The 20,123-nt window shown below is 44.7% G+C and overlaps 1 protein-coding gene across 1 annotated transcript in view; it reads left to right on the top strand.

Annotated features, from left to right (window-relative positions):
• DNAH9 (dynein axonemal heavy chain 9) overlaps positions 1–20,123 on the top strand; it is a 404,651-nt gene that overhangs the window by 260,986 nt on the left and 123,542 nt on the right. Inside the window, exons 56-57 of the mRNA XM_054048023.1 lie at positions 11,139–11,303; positions 16,188–16,328. Coding sequence (XP_053903998.1) covers positions 11,139–11,303; positions 16,188–16,328 — 306 coding nt within the window. The remainder of the gene's footprint in view (positions 1–11,138; positions 11,304–16,187; positions 16,329–20,123) is intronic.

Below are 20,123 nucleotides of genomic sequence, written 5' to 3'. Positions count from 1 at the left end.
TGGGACCTTACTGGTATTATCCTGTCAACTCCAACACTGTAACAGGGACAATCAATGAGTACAATACCAACAGACTCAACTCCAGTACCGGCCTTTTAGGTCCTTCCAATCCTGCAGGTTTTTCAAGTGGCATCTGACCTGCTTAGCCTTTCAATCCTGGGTTCCCTGATGGCACAAGACTCTTTAGTTGAGGATCTGCCTTCAGCCATTCTGGGTCTGTCCAGTTCTGTAACCTGGTACAGAATCCATGGATGATATAGATATTGGCTTCCAAGTGAAGAGACAATAAAGATGCTTCCCTGGAACTGACTTTGGTTCCACCATTTGCCAGATTGGTACCATGCCTGACTTTGATTTCTGTGCCAATCGATCGTCCAGCATCTCCAGCTACAGCACTGATTCATTCATCTATTATGAGGCCAGCACCAACTTTTGAGATGCCCCTTCAACATCTCGGGGTGCATCTTGGGTACCAATCTTGGCATTGACGTTTCCATCTACCTCTGGGCTACAGACTCATCAGGACAACTGATGGCCCCTCCACTACATGCAACCTCTACAGAAAGTTCTTTGCATTTTAACTCAGAATCCTCCTCCTCCTCATCGTCTTCCCTTGCTACTCGAAACTCAGTAAGAGGCTCGAAGTTATCTGTGGAAAGGAATCATTGATACTGAGAATGGGATCATTCTGGTAAAAAACAAAGGCCATCTTGGCTGAGTCCATACTGGCCTCCAATTCCATATTCATTGCCTGAATGGACCTACTGGAACCTTTGGTTGGAAGTGTCCTCGATTGTTGAGGGACCAGATCTTCAACCTGCTCCAGAGGATGTTGTCCCCAGTAAACCACCCTCTGGAGCTGTTGGTTTCAGGGCAACACTCTCAGGCACTTTCTACTGACCCACCACAGCATCATCCTGAACCTGTGACCCAGGTTCCAGTGCTACTGTCTTCCTCTTTGCCTGATGACTCTTCAGCACCAGATTCCTCCTCTCTCATACCAGAGGACTTCAAGTTTTCCCAGGACCTTTTAAGAAGTATGACAGTAGCATTGGGCATTCAGGCTGAATATGTACAAGACAGCATGCATAAATTTCTGGTAGGGCTGTCAATTAATCACAGTTAACGCATGTGATTAACTCAAAAAATTAATCGCAATTAATCGCAGTTTTAATTACATGGTTAAACAATAGAAAACTAATTGAAATGTATTAAATATTTGTGGATGTTTTTCTACATTTTCAAATATATTGATTGCAATTACAACACAGAATTCAAAGTGTACACTGTTCACTTTATATTTTTATTACAAATATTTGCACTGTAAAAATGATAAAAGAAATAGTATTTTTCAAGTCCTCATACAAATACTGTAGTGCAACCTCTTTATCGTGAAAGTGCAACTTACAAATGTAGATTTTTTTGTTACATAACTGCATTAAGAAACAAAACAATATAAAACTTTAGCGCCTACAAGTCCACTCAGTCCTACTTCTTGTTCAGACAATTGCTAAGACAAACAAGTTTGGTTACATTTACGGGACATAATACTGCCTGCTTCTTATTTACAATGTCACATGAAAGTAAGAACAGGCATACACATGGCACTTTTGTAGTCGGCATTGCAAGGTATTTACATCCCAGATATGCTAAACATTCATATACCCTTCATGCTTTGGCCACCATTCCAGAGGACATGCTTCCATGCTGATGATGCTTGTTAAAAAAATAAAGTGTTAATTACATTTGTGACTGAACTCCTTGGGGGAGAATTGTATGTCTCCTGCTCTGTTTTACCTGCATTCTGCCATATATTTGATGTTATAGCCATTTTGGATGATGACTCAGCACATGTTCATTTCAAGAACACTTTCACTGCAGATTTGATAAAACACAAAGTAGGCACCAATATGAGATTTCTAAAGAAAGCTACAGCACTCGACTCAAGGTTTAAGAATTTGAAGTGCCTTCCAAAATCTGAGAGGGATGAGATGTGGAACCACGCTTTCAGAAGTCTTAAAAGAGCAAAACTCTGATGCAGAAACTACAAAACCCAAACCATCAAAAAAGAAAATCAAGCTTCTGTTGATGGCATCTGACTCATGATGATGAAAATGAACATGCATCGATCGGCACTGCTTTGGATCATTATTGAGTAGAACCTGTCAACAGCCTGAATGAAAGTCCCCTGAAATATTGGTCGAAGCATGAAGGGACGTGAATCTTTAGTGCATCTGGCCCAAATATCTTGCAATGCCAGCTACAGCAGTGCAATGTGAATGCCTGTTCTCAGTTTGAGTTGACGTAAACAAGAAGCGGGCAGCATTATCTGTTGTAAATATAAACAAATTCGTCTGAGCGATTAGGGAACAAGAAGTAGGACTGAGTGGACTTGTAGGCTCTAAAATTTTACATTGTTTTGTGTTTGAATGCAGGGTTTTTTTTTTTACATAATTCTACATTTGTAAGTTCAATGTTCATGATAAAGAGATTTTACTACAGTACTTGTAATGGAAATTGAAAAATACTATTTATTTTGTTTTTTACAGTGCAAATATTTGTAATAAAAAATAAAGAAAGTGAGCAGTATACTTGGTATTCTGTGTTATAATTGAAATCAATATATTTGAAAATGTAGAAAACATCCAAAAATATTTAAATGAATTGTATTCTATTATTTATCAGCGTGATTAATCACACAATTAATCACAGTCTTTTTTAAATCATTCAATTAATCGTGATTAATTTTTTTAGTTGCTTGACAGCCCTAGTTTCTGAACATCTTGCAATCATCCTGGGAGGCTTGCTCTCCCAATAAATGAAGCGCTTTTGGAGCCCACAATAACTTGGTGGAATACATTGGCTTCCATAGCTCCCACTGCTAAGCATACTGAAAAACACTTCCATGTTCCTATTCATGGCTGTGAGTGTTTTTATTCCTACTCACCTCCCAACACCCTGGTGGTCACTGCTGCCAATTAAAGATCTTGTCAGGGCAGGTACAAGTCTACACGCAAGGAAAAGAGTTCAAAAGACTTGATTTGTTGGGAGAAAGATTTATTTGACTCTGTTATTACAGATCCACATAGCTAATCAACCAGTGCTTCTGCTGAAGTATGATTTTCTAAATTGGCCTCATCAAAATTTGTTAATAAACTCCCTGAGGATGCATGAAATGAGTTAAAAACCTTTCTTGCAGAGGCTCATCAAAAGTCACTCCAGCTGGTGCTTGACATCACAGATGTTTCCTCCAGAGTCATGCCTTCTGCAATAGCAATGAAAAGGGCCTCATGGCTGCTGAACTCTGGTATAGTCCCAGACATTCTGCAGGCTTTAAAGGACCTGTCTTGATGGTCACTCCCTCTTTTACGATAAGATTGATGAAACCTTAAAGTAATTCAAAGATTCCAGAGCTACAATATGACCATTAGGAGTCTATCCTCCAGTCACTAAAAGGTGGCAATACAGACCTCAAGAGCAGCAACAACAGTGGTATGGTCAGCTGTTCTACAGGCAACCAACATACCCTGCTAGACAATGTAACTTCTCTAGGAAGAGACAAAAGTTTCAGAGTTCTGTGTGGTGGTTGTGTCACAACCTCACATTTAGTCTTAGCCTAGTTTATTGTACATAGTTTAGTTAGTTGTTAATAGATAGTGTTAGTGTTCCCCAGTGATGCCCGCACCAGGGTTTAAACATTGCCCTTCATGCAGAGGGGTGATCCCCAATGTGACTCCCACATGCAGTGCTTGCTTAGCCTCGGTGAGGCTGACCTTAAAGAGTGTCGTTCGATCTGTATATTGCTTAAGAAGCAAACTCAAATAGCATGGAATCTTTGCCTCAAGCAGCATCTGCTTGAACAAGCCATGTGGCCTGATCTGGCCTCCAGGTGTCCGATGACTCCAGTACTGACAAGGGTGAAGCCGTACCGACTGTATCCTCACTGCTAGTCCAGGACTTGCACCTCGGCACTGCACTAAGATGCTCCCCTCCCCATGGTGAGCACAGAGCTGGTACCGGAATTGGTGAGGGGAACCATGGCAGCAAGAGGCTCTTTGGCCCTGCTGCATTCAATGCTACAGGTGCTCCCATGGTGGTTCTCATCACCCTCAACATCGACTCCTGCATGCTTGGAACTGATGATACCGCCTTTATCGGGGGCACCAATTCCTGCCTCGCACTGGGTAATGGATGAATTGGACCACCTATTGGCTCCCTCTGCCCATATTACTGAGATCCCGGGGCTCTGATTCCCAGTCAGTCTCGTCATCCTCCCACTCCACATCACCTGATGAACTCCGCAGGACGCCAATGGATCAGTATGGCTCCCAGAGTTGGTGTGTGCCCTGTGGTTGGTACAGAAATCCCTGGGCTTGGTCTCTCCTGGTCACCAATGCCCTACTCATGTCAGTGGCCTCCTTGGACTCAGTGGGATGCGCCTTTCTTGTGGAGAGCCCGCTCTTCATCCCATTCAAAGCTGAAGTCACTCACCAGGTCAACGATGGTGGCTTTGCATCAGTCATAAGTCCAGGTATTGGCTGTCTTCCTCCCTACAATGCTGCCAGAGTCCTCCCTTCCAGGTATATCTTCCCAGAATTGAGAGCCAGTTTTGGCTCAGACAAGACCTTTGTCCTCATCACCAGATGATGCCGTGTTGCCTGGTTCATTCTCCCCTGCTATTCTGCAGGATTTCAAGGCATACCAGGAGCTTTAACACTATATAGCCACATCTCCTCAAGCCCACAAGAGTCCTGTGGAGTACACTGGCCTTGCTACCACCAGTGGCTAAGTGCATGGAAAAGCCCTACTTTTTTCCTGTGTAGGGCATTGAGGTGTTCTATTCCCACCCAGCCCAAATTCCCTGATTGTAATGGTGGTAAACAACATGGCTTGGCAGGGTAGGTTAAAGTCTACCTCCAAGCATAGGGACTCCAAGTGATTGGATCTTCTGGACCAGAAGATCTATAGACCTCATTGTCCCTGCAGATGAGGATCACAAATCAACAAGCTTTGCTGTCCAAGTGTGATTTTCTCAACTGGTCAGCTGTATCTAAATTCGAGAACCAGTTGCCCAAGGCCTTGTGTGAGTCATTCCAGGCATTCATTGAGACACAGATACGTTTACAGACCATTATGCTATTATCACACCTTCCAGAGCAGACGCAGGCCTTGGAAGGGTGGTCCTGCAATCTCCATTCCAGTAGACTCTGAGCCCTGCCTCCAGACTGGGGTACTGCTTGTGAGTCATCTAATAGAATGCATGTCCTCATCTACTCGAAGAAGAACCATAGTTATAGTAAGTAACCATTCCTTTCAGCCATGCTGATGACCCATTTGGGTGTCAGTGTGATTCCACATGATGGAATTTCTGCACTTTCAGTTTCCCTTTATAGAAGTTTTTGGGTGTATTTTTTAGGTTATATTAAAAAAATAATAATGTCATAAAATCATAGATTCATAGACTCCAAGGCCAGAAGGGACCATTGTAATCATCAGCTCTGACTTCTGATACAGCCCACGGAATTTTCCTGAAATAATTTCTAGAGCAGATATTTTAGAAAACATCTAAGCTTGATTTAAAAATCATGAGTGATGGACAATCCACCACGCCCCTTGGTAAATTGTTCTAATGATTAATTATTCCCACTGTTAAAAATGTATGCCTTATTTGCAATCTGAATTTGTCTATCTTCAACTTTCGGCCATTGGATCATGTTAGATCTTTCTCTGCTAGATTGAAGAGCCCATTATCAAATATTTGTTCCCCATGTAAGTACTGACAGACTGTAATCAAGTAACCCCCTAACTTTCTCTTTGTTAAGTTAAATAGATTGAGCTCCTCGAAATTATCACGTTAGGGCAAACCCTCTTCTAATCCTTTAATTGCTCTAATGAATTATCAGATAATTCAAGCACTCAAAAACTAGGAACCCCCCAGTATGCAGATATGTATACATTTTGATACAGTCTTGAATTACATGCGCACATGCTATTTTTCCACAGGATCTCTTGCCCCACTCAGTGTGAAGGATGGAACATGCTCTCTGAGTGAGCAGTTATGCAATATTTTGTTGTATCCTCCTTGTTCCCTGTGTGGCCCCAGGCCTCATTTATTGCACATTATTCAAACCCTGCTCTCGATACAGAACTATTAATTTCCTCTTGGACATTCCATTTAATTTAGCTTTTTGTATGTAATCCTATTAAGAAAAAGATCAAAATTATTCAAAAAATGGTGGAAAATAATTGAAAAATGTAGATAAACTGTTACATGCAGATAAAAAGGTCCAAGTCACTGATTCAGAATGACCTAGAATGCTCTACTTGCAGTGTATTGGACTAGCCTGGCACCATTAGCTGATTCATTACTATTCATTACTGTTAAGAGGCACAAAGTCGAGAGATAATAGTTCTGCCATTGTCTCTAAAGATTGTGATAGAAGAAAACGAGTACGGCAGTACAATTCCCGAACTACTAGATTAGACTGGGTACTTATGAACTTCATGGGTGGGATTAGGAGAAAGTTTAATTCTAAAATTAGTAACCCTAAAAGGATTGTTTATTTTTTATTTATAGTAGGTGTAGTTGAGGAGGGCAGTCAGAGTCACGTTACTGCTCCATTCTCTTCTTCACCAGAGCAGGCTATGTGAAGGTCAGATATGTCTGCTACTGCCATCTTCCTGAGTTGGGGTCTGATCCAGCTCCCACTGAAGTCAATCGAAAGACTCCCATTGATTTCTGTGGGGTTGGAACAGATCCTAACTCATGAGAACTCCTGAAATCGTCAGCTATCGACAGTTTATGAGAAGTCTCGCATCCAAATTCCAGCGGAAGGCAAGGTGGCTCACCCCCTGGATTGATGATCTGTTTAAGCCATCCCAACACCTTTTGCTTACCCCTGTCTCTGACCTGGCAATGTCTTAACATGCTGATGGACTTTACCAAGTCCTGCCATAGGATTTGAGTTGTGGTGGCTAATGAGAAATTGAAGCAAGGAAAGGTTCGTTATTCCTCCCCCAAACACAAGAAGAAATATCAATTTGCTTGGGAGAAAATTATATTCCTCTGCCCATGCTTCAAATGAGAGGGATACATTTGGCATTGGGGGTATTGGCATGGACCTGGCATGGTACAAACCCTTGCCTTGGGACAGAGTTATTGCATTAGGAAACCAGTTTCCAGAAGAAATGAATAGAAGAAGACGAGTGGTTGTGTCTGGATGTCAGGAGGTGTCAGGAGTCTGTGGAATACAGTGATATTACAACGGAGACAGCCAAAGATTCTAGATCAACCTTGAGATTTCGGATCTGTATCAACCCCCTAAAAGATCAAAGATGGGTTTCCATTATGAACAAAAGGGTCGAGCATAGCTATCATCTGAATGCTTCCAGAGACCCAGGAGTGTGCTCTAGCAGGCAACGATTCACTGCAACTACGACCCCCTACTGCCCACAGGCCTGAGTATTGATATGTGAAAGGCTACGGGGAGGCTCCAGTGTTAACGGGATTCCAGCTAGATGCCAGGGATGGATGTACTTCCCAAGGGTGTTGAGCTATACAGACAATCTACTCCAAAAATTGACCTTTATCTTTACAGCTATATTGGAAAACCATTACCCTGAACAGGACGAGGAGGTGGGCTGCTCCTGGCGGGGTTGGAGAGAGAGGCCTTGACAAAAGAACTAGAGCAGCAGCATCACTGAATGGAATGAGCTTTTTAGACTCTTGGGAAAGGCTGCTGTTTGCCGGCTCAGCTAGGCAGGCACAGCAGCTTTGATCTCTGACAATAGCTGCACATATAGAAAAATCCAATTCCTTCATCTGTCAGTGAGGCTTGAGGGGGTGGCAGTTTGTGAGCCCTGAGGAGAGCTAGCCCATAGAAGGGATTAACTTTTGGTGGTGGGACAAAACATAAAATGCCCCATGATAACCTGTTGTTTTTTTTTCAGAAATTCCATTTTCATTGTAGTATATGACATATCAAACTATGGGCAATTCCAATGTACAAATAACTAACCATAGTTTCAGTGACATTAAAAACAATAGCATAAAAGACCAGTAATCAGGTATAGACATCTGTGGGGAATACAGCATCCTGTGCAGGTCATTGTTTGCACTTAAGGGCATTACATAGGAATTATGAGCTATTAGAGCAAAAAAAAAATAATAATAATAAAGCATCCGTCCTTATTCATAACTCCAGGGCCTCCAGCTCACATTCTAGACCACTAATAACCTGCAAAATGTCATTTTAAATGCAGACCATGTTTGAATGACAGGAACATGCAAATTATAGCCAAATCAGTTTTCTGTGTCAAAAAAATTATAAAATATTTACTTCCTTGGGCAAAGTCCTGCATGTAATGCCCAAGAAATAAGTCCCTGAAAACGAGGATTTCTAGTTGGAATGCCAACAACCTGCACACTTCAGTGCATTAGCTGTCCTACATACTGTAGGTGGTGCATTGATACAGAACATGTGTACAGTGTGTGTGTGTGAATAACATGCAATATTTCAATCCAGCATTTTGTAAGATTTAAAGTTGATTTATTATCAATGAAAGGTTCAGAACAGATAGCCTGAACTCCTCTATATACAAAACAAATACCACTTGGGGAGCAATGCAGGGCTTCTGGTACATAACTCCTCAGCCCTGGACTGATTGGGGTTTAAGAATAAGAGGAAAGTTTGGTTTCCATGGACCATTCTATCTCTTGTCTCATAAATGAGATTATTAACCACAGTGAGGGTAGAAATGCTGCTTTCTGGTGGCATGGATGCCTGTGTGCCTGGAATGAGCTCAGAGAACCAGATCATTTCATACTGACACTGAATTGCCATCTGATGGCAGCTTTGACCTCAGGCTTGCTCCAAGTGCATTTGAAATCTCTGTCTTTGGTGAGAATTGGGTTGGATCCTTAGTGCTAAAAAGCTCCTTTTCTGTTGCCAGTTCTTTGAGCCACAAAGTGATGCTACTTCAATACAGTCTGGGGATTTAAATGCCTTCATCTTTCAAAGGGCTTCTCTATGTGCTAAAATATTTGTAATTATTTCCTTTTGACAGCACAGTAGCAGAAAGGCCAAGCTTATATTATACCCAGCAGTGCACAAGACAGGTGCATAGTTTGCCATGGGATATTTTCTCTGATAGTGTTTGTAGTGGTTCAGCAGCGGGGTTCCTCCTACTCCGGGTCTGTAGGAGGCCAGTCTGCCTCACGACGTCTCTGGGTGTCACCTGTCATGGGGAATTAGTGGCGTGGCAAGAGTCTATAGCTCGGGCCCATAGTCAGGGGCTGAGCAAGAAACACAGTTAAGTAGACTGGACCCATAGGGCAGGGCAGGGCAAGGGGAGTCTATAGCTCAGGCCTGCAGTCAGGGACCGAGCAAAAAAGGCAGACAGGTAGCCCAGACCCTCAGTCAGGGCAGGGCAATAAGTCTATAGCTTGTGTTCACGGTCAGGGCCGAGCAGCAAGGGCTTTGCGCATCCTGGCTCCGACTGATGGACGAAAAGTGGTGGCTTCTTGGCCTCAAGAGGGGGAGACAGCCACCCCAGGGTTGGCGCGGCAGGGTGGGGCACAGGCCCATCCACTCCACTGCATCCTGGCCAAGGGCCCTAACAGTGGCAGTGAGATTTGTCACTGGGTCAGCGGGGATCCTGACCGCAACAGGCGGTGCTGCAGTTAGACTAGGGTTGGCTGCCTCTGGGCCACTTCCTGACTCCCCCTCAGCTTGTACCTGGTCCTGTAGAGGGTTGTCCAGATCGTCCGGGCGGAAGACCTGTGGTAGTGGTGGCAGCTCCTCCGCTGTTGGGTCAGCATACGGCTCTGGCCAGTCCTCAGCTCCCCAGGGGCCAGCAGCAGTCTCCAAGCTCGGGTGCAAGCAGGAGGCGTCTGGCTCCTCCAGCAGCTGCAGCCCAACTGAGCTTTCAGACCCATCTTTTATACTTCCTGTCCTGCCCACTGACTTCCGGCAGGAGGGGTGAGTGTGGCCTGGCTCCGCCCACCAGGGCTCACTGAGGGGTTCCTCCCCCTCCGAGTCCATGGAAGGCCAGTCCGCCTCACTACAATGTTAAAAAACGAGAATTTGTAAAACAACCGCCCTCTTGGATAATGTACCTTCATCCCAGTACAGGCACTGTGCCCCCTGGCAAAGGCTGAGCAATAGATGCAATCATTTGTGCAAGGGCAGAATCTACTTGTGGAGGGTCACCAAGCTGAGGAAGAGATGCCTTCATTTCACCATAAACCATGTCTTCTATTAACCATTTGATTTATAGAGGAAAGATAACGGAGTGGCAGCTGGACACAGAGCAGGTTGTTATGGAGGGATTTGTTGTGTGAAGGAAAACTGTAATTGCACTGTAATTTACAAAATCTGTACTTCAGCAAGTGGCTATTTAGTTGTTTATCTATATCTGTTTGTTTGATTGTCTTGTCTTTTAAATTGTGAACTCTTTGTGTCAGGGACTGTCTTCGGTTCTCTGGCACAATGGGGCTCTATCTCTGGGGACTACTCGAATACAAACCATAGTAACAGCTAAGTGGAGGCATTATTGTGCCTTGGGTTATGAAACTGAACTATCTGGCAATGTGTCTTGCACTAATCTCTTTGAATAGAAGTGAACTTTCTGCTTTTGGGCCATTTTTGCTTCTAGTTGTCAGCCTTTTACCCATTTTGCTCTCAGTTCTGAGATGACGTGTGTTGATGTGTCATGGGCAGGGGTACTGGGACCTTTGGGGATGGGAGAGAGTGGTGGCCATGCTAGCAGTGGCGGACTGCACTGAGGGCCATCCTTATCCAGACTGACTCAAGCATGAAACGGGAGGTGTCAGTGGGGAGGGTGCAAGGTGTGTGTGTGAGATCTGACCCAATTCTTTTTCTCCAAACCAGTTTGCACTCTCTTATTTTGAATACATTCCTAGCTGTGGGGCATACATCTCCTGTCCCTTCTCAGTCCGTACATGTTCAGTGTTTCTTGGAGAGAGCTGCATAGTAGGGATTGGATTGATTTCTGCTGCAAAAGGTCATGATAAACACTGGCCTGTGCAAGTGGGTTGTGAAAATTTAAATCTAATGCTGACACGTTGCCCTTGACACTGGTCTGTGGCTAAAACTTCCCTCATTGTTAATTTGCAGTCAGACCTCACAAAGCAGCAGAATGGATTCAAAATCACCTTAAAAACTTTGGAGGATAATTTGCTGTCCCGGCTCTCCTCAGCGTCTGGGAACTTCCTCGGGGACACGGCCTTGGTGGAAAACCTGGAGACCACCAAACAGACAGCTGCGGAAATTGAAGAAAAGGTAAAAGCAAAGTCTGGGCCAGAAGAAGGGAACATGGGTGATGTTATTCATCTTAAAGATGAATATGTTCCTCTTGCCCCTTCTGCTGCATAGAGAATCGAAATCAGTATAAATTCCAATGCTCTCTAATCTGGCTGGCTCTGAGCAGTTCAATTCTTAAGAGTGTGTGTATGTTAAAGGCCTATTTAGGAAGAAGAGAAAATGGCAGTGCCTGATGTGAAACAATAAAACTTAAACACTGTATCGAGATTGGTTACACTGCTGCAGCTTAATACTGTGGCTTTATTTATTTATTTACTTACTTACTTATTTGATTAATTCTAAATACTTTACACTTCCTCAGTTAAGCCAGAATTTTAGCCCAGGTGCAAGCTGGAATCCATTGGTGTTTATGTGATCCAGATTCAATCTGCAGAAACTCAGATGTTTAGTACCCATGCAGTTCCCCTGGGTGTAAATTTGGTTTTTAAACCAATCTGCACTGTCACCATTATTATGTACACAGCTTGTCTTACTGTTTGTACATTTTCCCTGTATCTGTCAGACACAAGTCATCCCTTCCCTATCATTTTGCTGGGGGTTCAAGCATGAACAACAGCTCTCATTTCTCAGCATGGGACCCCCACCTTGCTGAGAGGCTAACAGTTTCCCCTCCATTCTTAGGCTGTTTCTAACAGCTCTGAATGTGAAATCATATTTATTCTGCTTGACAAAGATATTTTGTTTGAACTCCTACAGGCCTGGCTCAGGCACAAAGAAGAACACAGAGGACATTTTAGCAAGGCTGTGTGAATTCTAGAAACAATTGCCCTCATAGCCTTAAGACTGAGCCATTGATTGATGGTGTCTGGGGAAGCCAAAGCCAGCAGTGTATTTCCCTCTGACTCTGTTTTGTGGGTGGTTTGCCTTCTCATTTGCTTACACCCATTGAAATACTTTATGTACCTCAATCCTCAGCTTTGGAACATTTCAAGTGGCTGTACCTTCCTCACAAACCACTGGGCATGTGAACCAGCCTTGACTGTGGGGCTCAATCAAGCTCCAGTGGAGAGAATGCAATGTTCTTTCAGCATTTTTCTTTTCCATTCAGAATGCAAGTTTCCAGCAGTTTTAGCTTCTAAAACAAGAACAATCAGATTCCAGTTGTGAAGTGGGTCACCACCCACCCTGTTGTACAGTGGCTGAATGTTGGAATTAGACCTCACTTGGGATCCAGTGTATGTGGCCTTTGAGTTGTTTTACTGGCAGGACTCTTGAGTAACATGCTGCAGGTCAACTCCATGCTCATTCTGGAAAGACAATGCTAACGGAATGTGAGGCATAAGAGCCCTTTGATATCTGGCAATGGATCTGGCAATGCAAGAGCTGCCAGGATAATTTCCATGCCCCCTCTCAGAGTTTTGGACCCCTCCATGTTCTGCTCCAGAGATGCCCACTTAGGTCTCACGCCACTAGCTATCCCCCTCTCTATGGCTATGTCTACTCTTATGGTGGTGTGTAGACCACACAGGCCATGCCCACACTTTTCACCACCATGTGAAGCTACTTGCTGCATTGAAAGGCTCCAGCAGCAGGACACTACGCTGCTAAAAACAGCAGGGTAGATGTGGAAGACACTGCCTGGGCATGTAGAAAGCCAGTGTATGGTATATACTCTGGGGTTCAGTGCATAGGGTTCTACTTGCCTGAGCCATGCCCCACCAACTACATGGCTGGTTATGCCCAAGCTAGCTGGGCATGCAGTGTCTTTATTCTACACACTGCAGTAAGTGTAGAACTACCCAATAGGCAGAGCCCCACAACTGTCTCCCTCCAGACTGGGGATTTAGGTTGACGTTGCCCTGCCATTCCCTGTGGTTATCCCAGCACATCTGATGTAGCTCAGCACCTGCAGGTTCCATAATAGTAGAGTACCAGTGACCAGCCAGCCTTCACAGAGCGCAGTACGTTTATTTACAGAGTAAATAGATCAGGGGTCGGCAACCTTTCAGAAGTGCCAAGTCTTCATTTATTCACTCTAATTTAAGGTTTTGCGTGCCAGTAATACATTTTAACGTTTTTAGAAGGTCTCTTTCTATAAGCCTATAATATATAACTAAACTATTGTTGTATGCAAAGTAAATAAAGATTTTAAAATGTTTAAGAAGCTTCATTTACAATTAAATTAAAATGCAGATTCCCCTGGCCAGGACCCAGCAGTGTGAGTGCCACTGAAAATCAGCTCGCGTGCCACCTTTGGCACGCATGCCATAGGTTGCCTACCCCTGAAATAGATAAAACAATAAAAGGTCTAACCACATGCTGTGCTTATCAGAGATCCCTCATCTTCCACATGAGGGTCAGGTAGATGACAAGGTCCTTCAGACCCTTCCAGCAGACCTTGCCCTCTTGGACAAAGGCTCATGCCAGTATTCAGATCATGAACAAGAGCCAGACCAGCCTTATGCCAAAAGCCTTTCTGTGTTCCTTGGATCTGACCCGGTATATGTAAAAATCCCCAGGGGGTGGCGGGGTGTTCTTTGGAGTTGTTTACCTGTCCTAGGCTGTGCTGTAATCACCTCCCACTGGTTGTAGCTCCTGGAGGGAAGCTCGGTGACCCTCCCCCATGGAGCTAGAATACACCTGTCTGGGTTTTTCTGGGATCGTCCCTTTTTCTAGGTAACTCTCCCAGGAAATTGTACATCCTCCTGGGACATTAAAAGTCCCCTTTTCTGTTAGTCATGCCCCTGCTCGCTCCCCCAGCTCCTACTAGCTGTAGTTGAGGAGCTGTGGGGTGGCAGCAGCTGCGCAGAGGGAGCTCTGGCTCCAGAGTGTCTGGGAGCTGTGGGGACAGGGCAGCTTGGGAGCAGTGAGCGGCACAGTTTGAGCTTGGGGCTGGCAGCATCCAGTCACTTCCATGTAGGAACCAGCTGTGGGGATCACCTCTGGGTGGGAGCAGGTTGCCACATCCTGCTTGCCAAGGTCGATGCCCGGGACAGCCCCTGGAGCAGGGAAAGGGAGACAGTGCCCTGGGTGGGGTCAGGCAAATATCCCATTTTTTTTTTTTTTGCCTCTGAAGTGGCAACCCTAGGAGCAGAGACACTTCACCTTCATTATTTAAAAGCATTTTAACTCTTCCCAAGACACTTACACCAGTTTAACTGAAAGTGTGAATTTAAACCAGTGTAGTTAAACTGACGCAAGTTCCCGTGCAGACACTCCTACTTCAGTTTCAGAATGGCTTATGTTGGGTTAGCTGAAGTTGATTAGGAATCACTAAACCAGCTGTTCAACCAAAATCAGGATGTCCACATGGGGGCTTGCACTGGTTTAAAAACTGCTTTCAATTAAACTGGTGCAACTTACGTGTGCTGACAAGGCCTAAAGTTTCTACAAATCTGTAAATCAAACTTTGTCTCTCACTTTAATTCTTAACAATGGAAAGATTTTTTTTTTGTACCTGACCCCATACACTGGTGGCACTTATTAATATTAAATTCTATGCGTCTTCAAATTCAAACACTGTCATGGGAATTCTCATAGCAGTTCATGGATTCCTTCTTTCATATGCTGCGAATTCCCTCTGAGTCATGCAACTGCTGTCAGGTAAAGGTGGAACTGCAATAAAAGTCCTGCAGCCTGGGGGTAAAAGTGACATTTAGCAATTTCTCTGTAATCTTTTCTGCAGCAATTCTGCTTGCACAGACCTCATGCTGCAGCTCTCGATTGTCAATCTGTAACCTAGCCGCACCTTAAAACTGGCATGGTAAAGGTGAAGAAAAAGTCATTAAGCCAGCTGTGCAAGACAGTATGGGAGTATTTTGCCTCCCACCACCTTGCTTGTTGGAACCCTGCACATGCAGCATGTATTGATCAGGCCTCAAAATTTTGTCTGTAGCATTAATCCATCCTCCTTGCCAATCAGCGCCCCGCTTCCCCCCAGGACAACCCCTCACTGGCTCACATCTTCATTTATTAAAATAGACCACATTACGAGTGACCTCTGCTTTATACCAAGTAACCATATTAGTTTGTACTCCCCTTTAAATATGGTGCTGGACAGTACAGACCAATGAGCCTTATTTGAATATGAGATATGGTCCTGTTCTGGATTGAACTCTTTGAGAAGCAAATCAAAGAGTAGGAGTAAATGACCAATTCTCAGCTTGGAGTGGAGTTAATAGCAGAGTCACCCTGGAAGCAGTACTAGCTAGGCCTAGAATTGCTTGGTACCTTACATTCATTAATGACCCACATGTGGGGGGCGATTAGCGAGGAAAAATTAGCTGATGACAAAACTGATTAAGGCTCGTCAGGAGTAGGGCGTATTGTGGGGAAGCTCAGAGGGGCCCAGTGGAAGCAGGTAATTGGGCATCGTGAAATGAAATACAGCAGAGTGCTTACCTGCAGCTGGCAGATCTTGGGTTTTCCCAACCGTGTTGTGACAGCACTTTTCTATTCCAGAAAGAGACAGGCAGGGAAGGAGCCGACACAAACATGTACCAAAACCTACCTCACAGAACACAACCCAAGGCAATTAGCCCAGGCCAGCTGTTCCCAGTATAAGCACTGTCCAGGTCTAACTGTCACTGCTTACCACCCAGAAAACAAACCTGCCAGGCTCAGAGGGGGAATATTTGAATAGCTAACAGATCAGGTTCTCACTCTGCAGTCTGTGTGAAATCACAGCATCCAATTCTCACTGCTTGGCATTGCAGAGAATTGCTCTGTAGTCGTAATCAGAGGGGCTTTTGCCCTCTCTTTTGGTCATCCAGTTTTGTGGTAGGTGTTAACCTCACACAGGGGCAGCAAAAGAGCTCTGCTCTCCCCATCTTTTCGGAAGTGAGAGAGAGTCACACAATTAAAATAGTTTCATGGTTGTTTTGGTCTTTAATTTCCTCACAGGTCCAGGAGTCCAAGGTGACAGAAACAAAGATTAACGAGGCGAGGGAGCACTACAGACCTGCAGCAACACGGGCTTCTCTGCTGTACTTCATCATGAACGACCTCAATGCCATTCACCCCATGTACCAGTTCTCTTTGAAGGTACTGCCCCTGTGACTGACAAGAACTCTCCCAGCTCCCCAGAGTTCTGCTGGACAGTTTAGTTACCTCATTAACACACTACGGTGAAATGGAATCTGTTTTCTTGGCCAGGTGGAGGGGAGGGTATTTTAACTCCCACTATAAAAGTAGGTATAACCTAATCCCTTCTATTGCTTGGTTTTCATGGAGGTTGCTGTTATTTATGGCTTTCTAAAAGCACTTCATGGTTTTATTTTTGTTTCAGTAGCACCTTAGAGTCCCAGTCCTGTACCAGAATCCCTTTGTGGTAGACGCTGTACAAACACACCACAGAAATATTCATAGATTCAAAGGTCAGAAGGGACCATTATGATCATTTAGTCTGATCTCCTGTAGATAACAGGCCAGAGAACTTTCCCCAAATAATTCCTAAAGCAGATCCTTTAGAAAAATGTCCAATTTTGATTTAAACATTGTCAGTGATGGAGAATCCATGACAACCCTCAGTAAATTGTTGCAACAGTTAATTACTCTCGCTATTAAAAAAATTATACCATATTTCCAATCTGAATTTGTCTAGCTTCAACTTCCAGCCACAGAATTGTGTTACGCCTTTCTCTGCTAGATTGAAGAGCCCATTATTAAATATTTCTTCCCCATGTAGATACTGTAATGAAATCACTTCTATCGTCTCTTTGTTAAGCTAAATTGATTGATTTCCTTGAGTCTGTGTCACTATAAGACATGTTTTCGAACCCTTTAATCATTCTTGTGGTTCTTCTCTGAACCCTTTTCTATTTATCAACATCCTTCCTGAATTGTGGGCACCAGAACTGGAGACAGTATTCCAGCAGTGGTTGTATCACTGCCAAATACAGAAACAAAATAACCTCCCTACAGAAACAAAGTAACTCCTACTCAATATTCCCCTGTTTATATATCCCAGGATTGCATTCGCTTTTTTGGCCACTGGGAACTCACATTCAGCTGATTATCCAACATAACCCCCAAATCACCTTCATAGTCACTACTTCCTAACCCCATCCTGTAAGTGTGGCCTACATCCTTTGTTCCCAGGTGTATATGTTTACATTTAGCCATGTTAAAACGCATATTGCTTGCTTGCATCCAGTTTACCAAGTGATACAAATCACTCTGAAACAGTGACCTGTCCCCTTCATTATTTAACATTTTCCCAATTTTTGTGTCATCTGCAAGATGGTCTTTCCTACAAATAGTGCACAGTCTATGTGGCTGAGAGAGACGAGCTACCCCCTCCCATCGCTGTCAATCATGGCTATGCAGTGCACTAGTGTGTTGTGTTAGGTGGCGATAGTTTGATTAAAGATTGAAGGGTGGCATCCCTATGGGTCAGCGTTAAGTTTGCAGGCCATGATCTGTCTTGCTTAAACAAGACATCAGGCTGCTTGAGGCATTTCATATGCGTTGCCAGCGGTTACTACTAGGCACAAGATGGTTTGATTTTATCAGTAATAGGAATGTATTATTGAGAACTGGTCTCAAGAAGATTGAAGTCATCAGCTATCACAGCCGGCTGGCATTTTTGATCATATAGCCCACCTCAGAGATAAAGTCTCCACACATTGAGCCCTGAAGATTGGACTTGAGGTCTTGATTGGACTTGGAAGGGACATTGCCTGGCCATGGACTGGCAGTGGCCACGCAGTCATCCATGATTAACCTGGCTACACCAAATCAGTAATAACCCTGAGGAGATTTTAGACCCCCAGATTAAAGCTGTGCAATGTGGCCATATACATTTGGTGATACGGACTCTTGCTGCCTAAGTGTATTGTTGTTGCCTGATCTGTGGTGTATGGTAGTTGTGGTAATGGTGGAGTATGCACTGAAGCCTGGCTTGCCCTTTTCATATCCTTGGTTTTGCGAAGTATTTTATGTGTGTATATGCATTATGTTTCACAACAATATTTTGTATTAACTGCTTCGTTTTAATGTTAAAGTAGTATACCTGGGAAGTAGTAGTCCCTCACCCTGTAGTCGTCCTGGTAACTCTAAATATAGTTGAAACTAGCCATTTGGAGGAAATCAGAAATGTCCGTCTCATTTACCACAAGGAAATGGAAGAAATACATTTAGTTATAAAACTCTGTGTATGCAGAGCAGTGGTTCCCAGAGCTGTGCCACAAAAGGGCAGCTCATAGACTCAGACTTTTAGGCCAGAAAGGACCATCAAGATCATCAGAGGTATCCAAACTGTGGGGCGTGTCCTCCTAAGGGGGCACAAAGGAATGTTCAGTGGGGGGGGGGAGTAGCAGGCCCAGGCCAGTCCCCACAGGGAGTGGGGAAGGAGCACCACCCAGCCCCGCCCTGCCCCTAGCTCTGCTCCGGCCCTGCCCTCAGCTGCAGCCCTGGCTCCTGGCCCATGCCTGACCCCATCCCCAACCTCGGTGTGGCTCCTCACCGAGCCAGGGGCCCAGCTCCTGACCCCGCCTCCAGCCTTGGCCCCTGGATCCAGCTCCATCCCTGGTCCCAAAACCATCCCCAGTTGTGGCCCCAGCCTCAGCCCCCTTACCCCTGTCCGCGTTCCCCCCCGGAGCCACAGACCCATGTCGGGCCCTGGCACCTGGGGTGGGGGGGGGGTTAGCGGGGGAGGGGACAGGGGGCGCAGACAAGGGTAAGGGTGGGTGCAACCTTCACATTGCAGGCCATAGGACCTCACCCACCCACTCCTGTAATAGACCCCTAACCTCTGGCTGAGTTCCTGAAGTCCTCAAAGCTTGATTTAAAGCCTTCAGGGTATAGAGAATCCACCATTTACACTAGTGACCCATTTCCCATGCTTCAGAAGAAGGCGACAACCCCCAAGGTAGCTCTGCTAATCTGACTTGGGAAAATACTTTCCTGACCCCAAATATGGTGATCTGTTAGACCCTGGGCGTGTGGGCAAGACCCATTAGTCAGACACGTGGGAAATAATTCTCTGTAGTAACTCAGAGGCCTTCTCCTCTAGTGTCCCATCTCTGGCCCTTGGAGATATTTGCTGCTAGCAGTTGCAGATTGGCTGCATGCCATTGTAGGCAATCTCATCATACCATCTCCTCCATAAACTTACCAAGCTCAGTATTGAAGCCAGTTAGGTTTTTTGCCCCTCCCCCCCCCCCGGCTCCCCTTGGATGGCTGTTCCAGAACTTCACTCCTCTGATGGCAATAACCAGAAATCACAGTCACAAAAGGGACAGCATACAGACAGAAAAAGAGAACCTCCCAAGTCTCCACAGCCTAAACCCCCTCATCTGAGAACCAAAAGGTCAGCTCCAGATCACAGCCTTCCAGGCCAGCTGCCAATTTGTTGAACTCATCTGTTTTTTCTGTCCATAAGTTCCCTTCTTTTGCCAACCTGAATGGACACAGAATCCAATCTTTGCTCTCCACTGGGATTTAGAGTAGGAGACTTAGTTTTTTGGTATAGGTTAAAATATGTGGCTAGCTGTAAATTCATAGTTAATTGTTTCTTGATTTCAAGTCTGGGCGTTGTTTCACCAGCAGGTTTCCCTACTTTGACTGGTGGGGAAGGCGGTTAACTTTCAGGATGTCTGCTTGGTCAGTAAAGTTCTTGGGGCAGGGATTATCGTTGTGTTCTGTGTTTGTGCAGCACCTAGCACAGTGGGGCCCTAGGTCATGACTAGGGCTTGTAGCTGCTACTGCAATACAAATAATAATAATAATTAATAATTAATAATTTTGCCTTGACAAAATAACCCACCTGAGTCGTCTTCTTGGCCAGTCTAATGGTGCCGAGAGGCTCTTCTGGGTCTTTTCCTGCAAAGGAGTCCA

Source organism: Malaclemys terrapin, chromosome 13 (genome assembly GCF_027887155.1).
Source record: "Malaclemys terrapin pileata isolate rMalTer1 chromosome 13, rMalTer1.hap1, whole genome shotgun sequence".
In the NCBI taxonomy this organism is placed as follows: Eukaryota; Metazoa; Chordata; order Testudines; family Emydidae; genus Malaclemys; species Malaclemys terrapin.
Note: the sequence above shows the minus strand (reverse complement) of the source record. Positions and strands in the feature narration are given on the sequence as shown.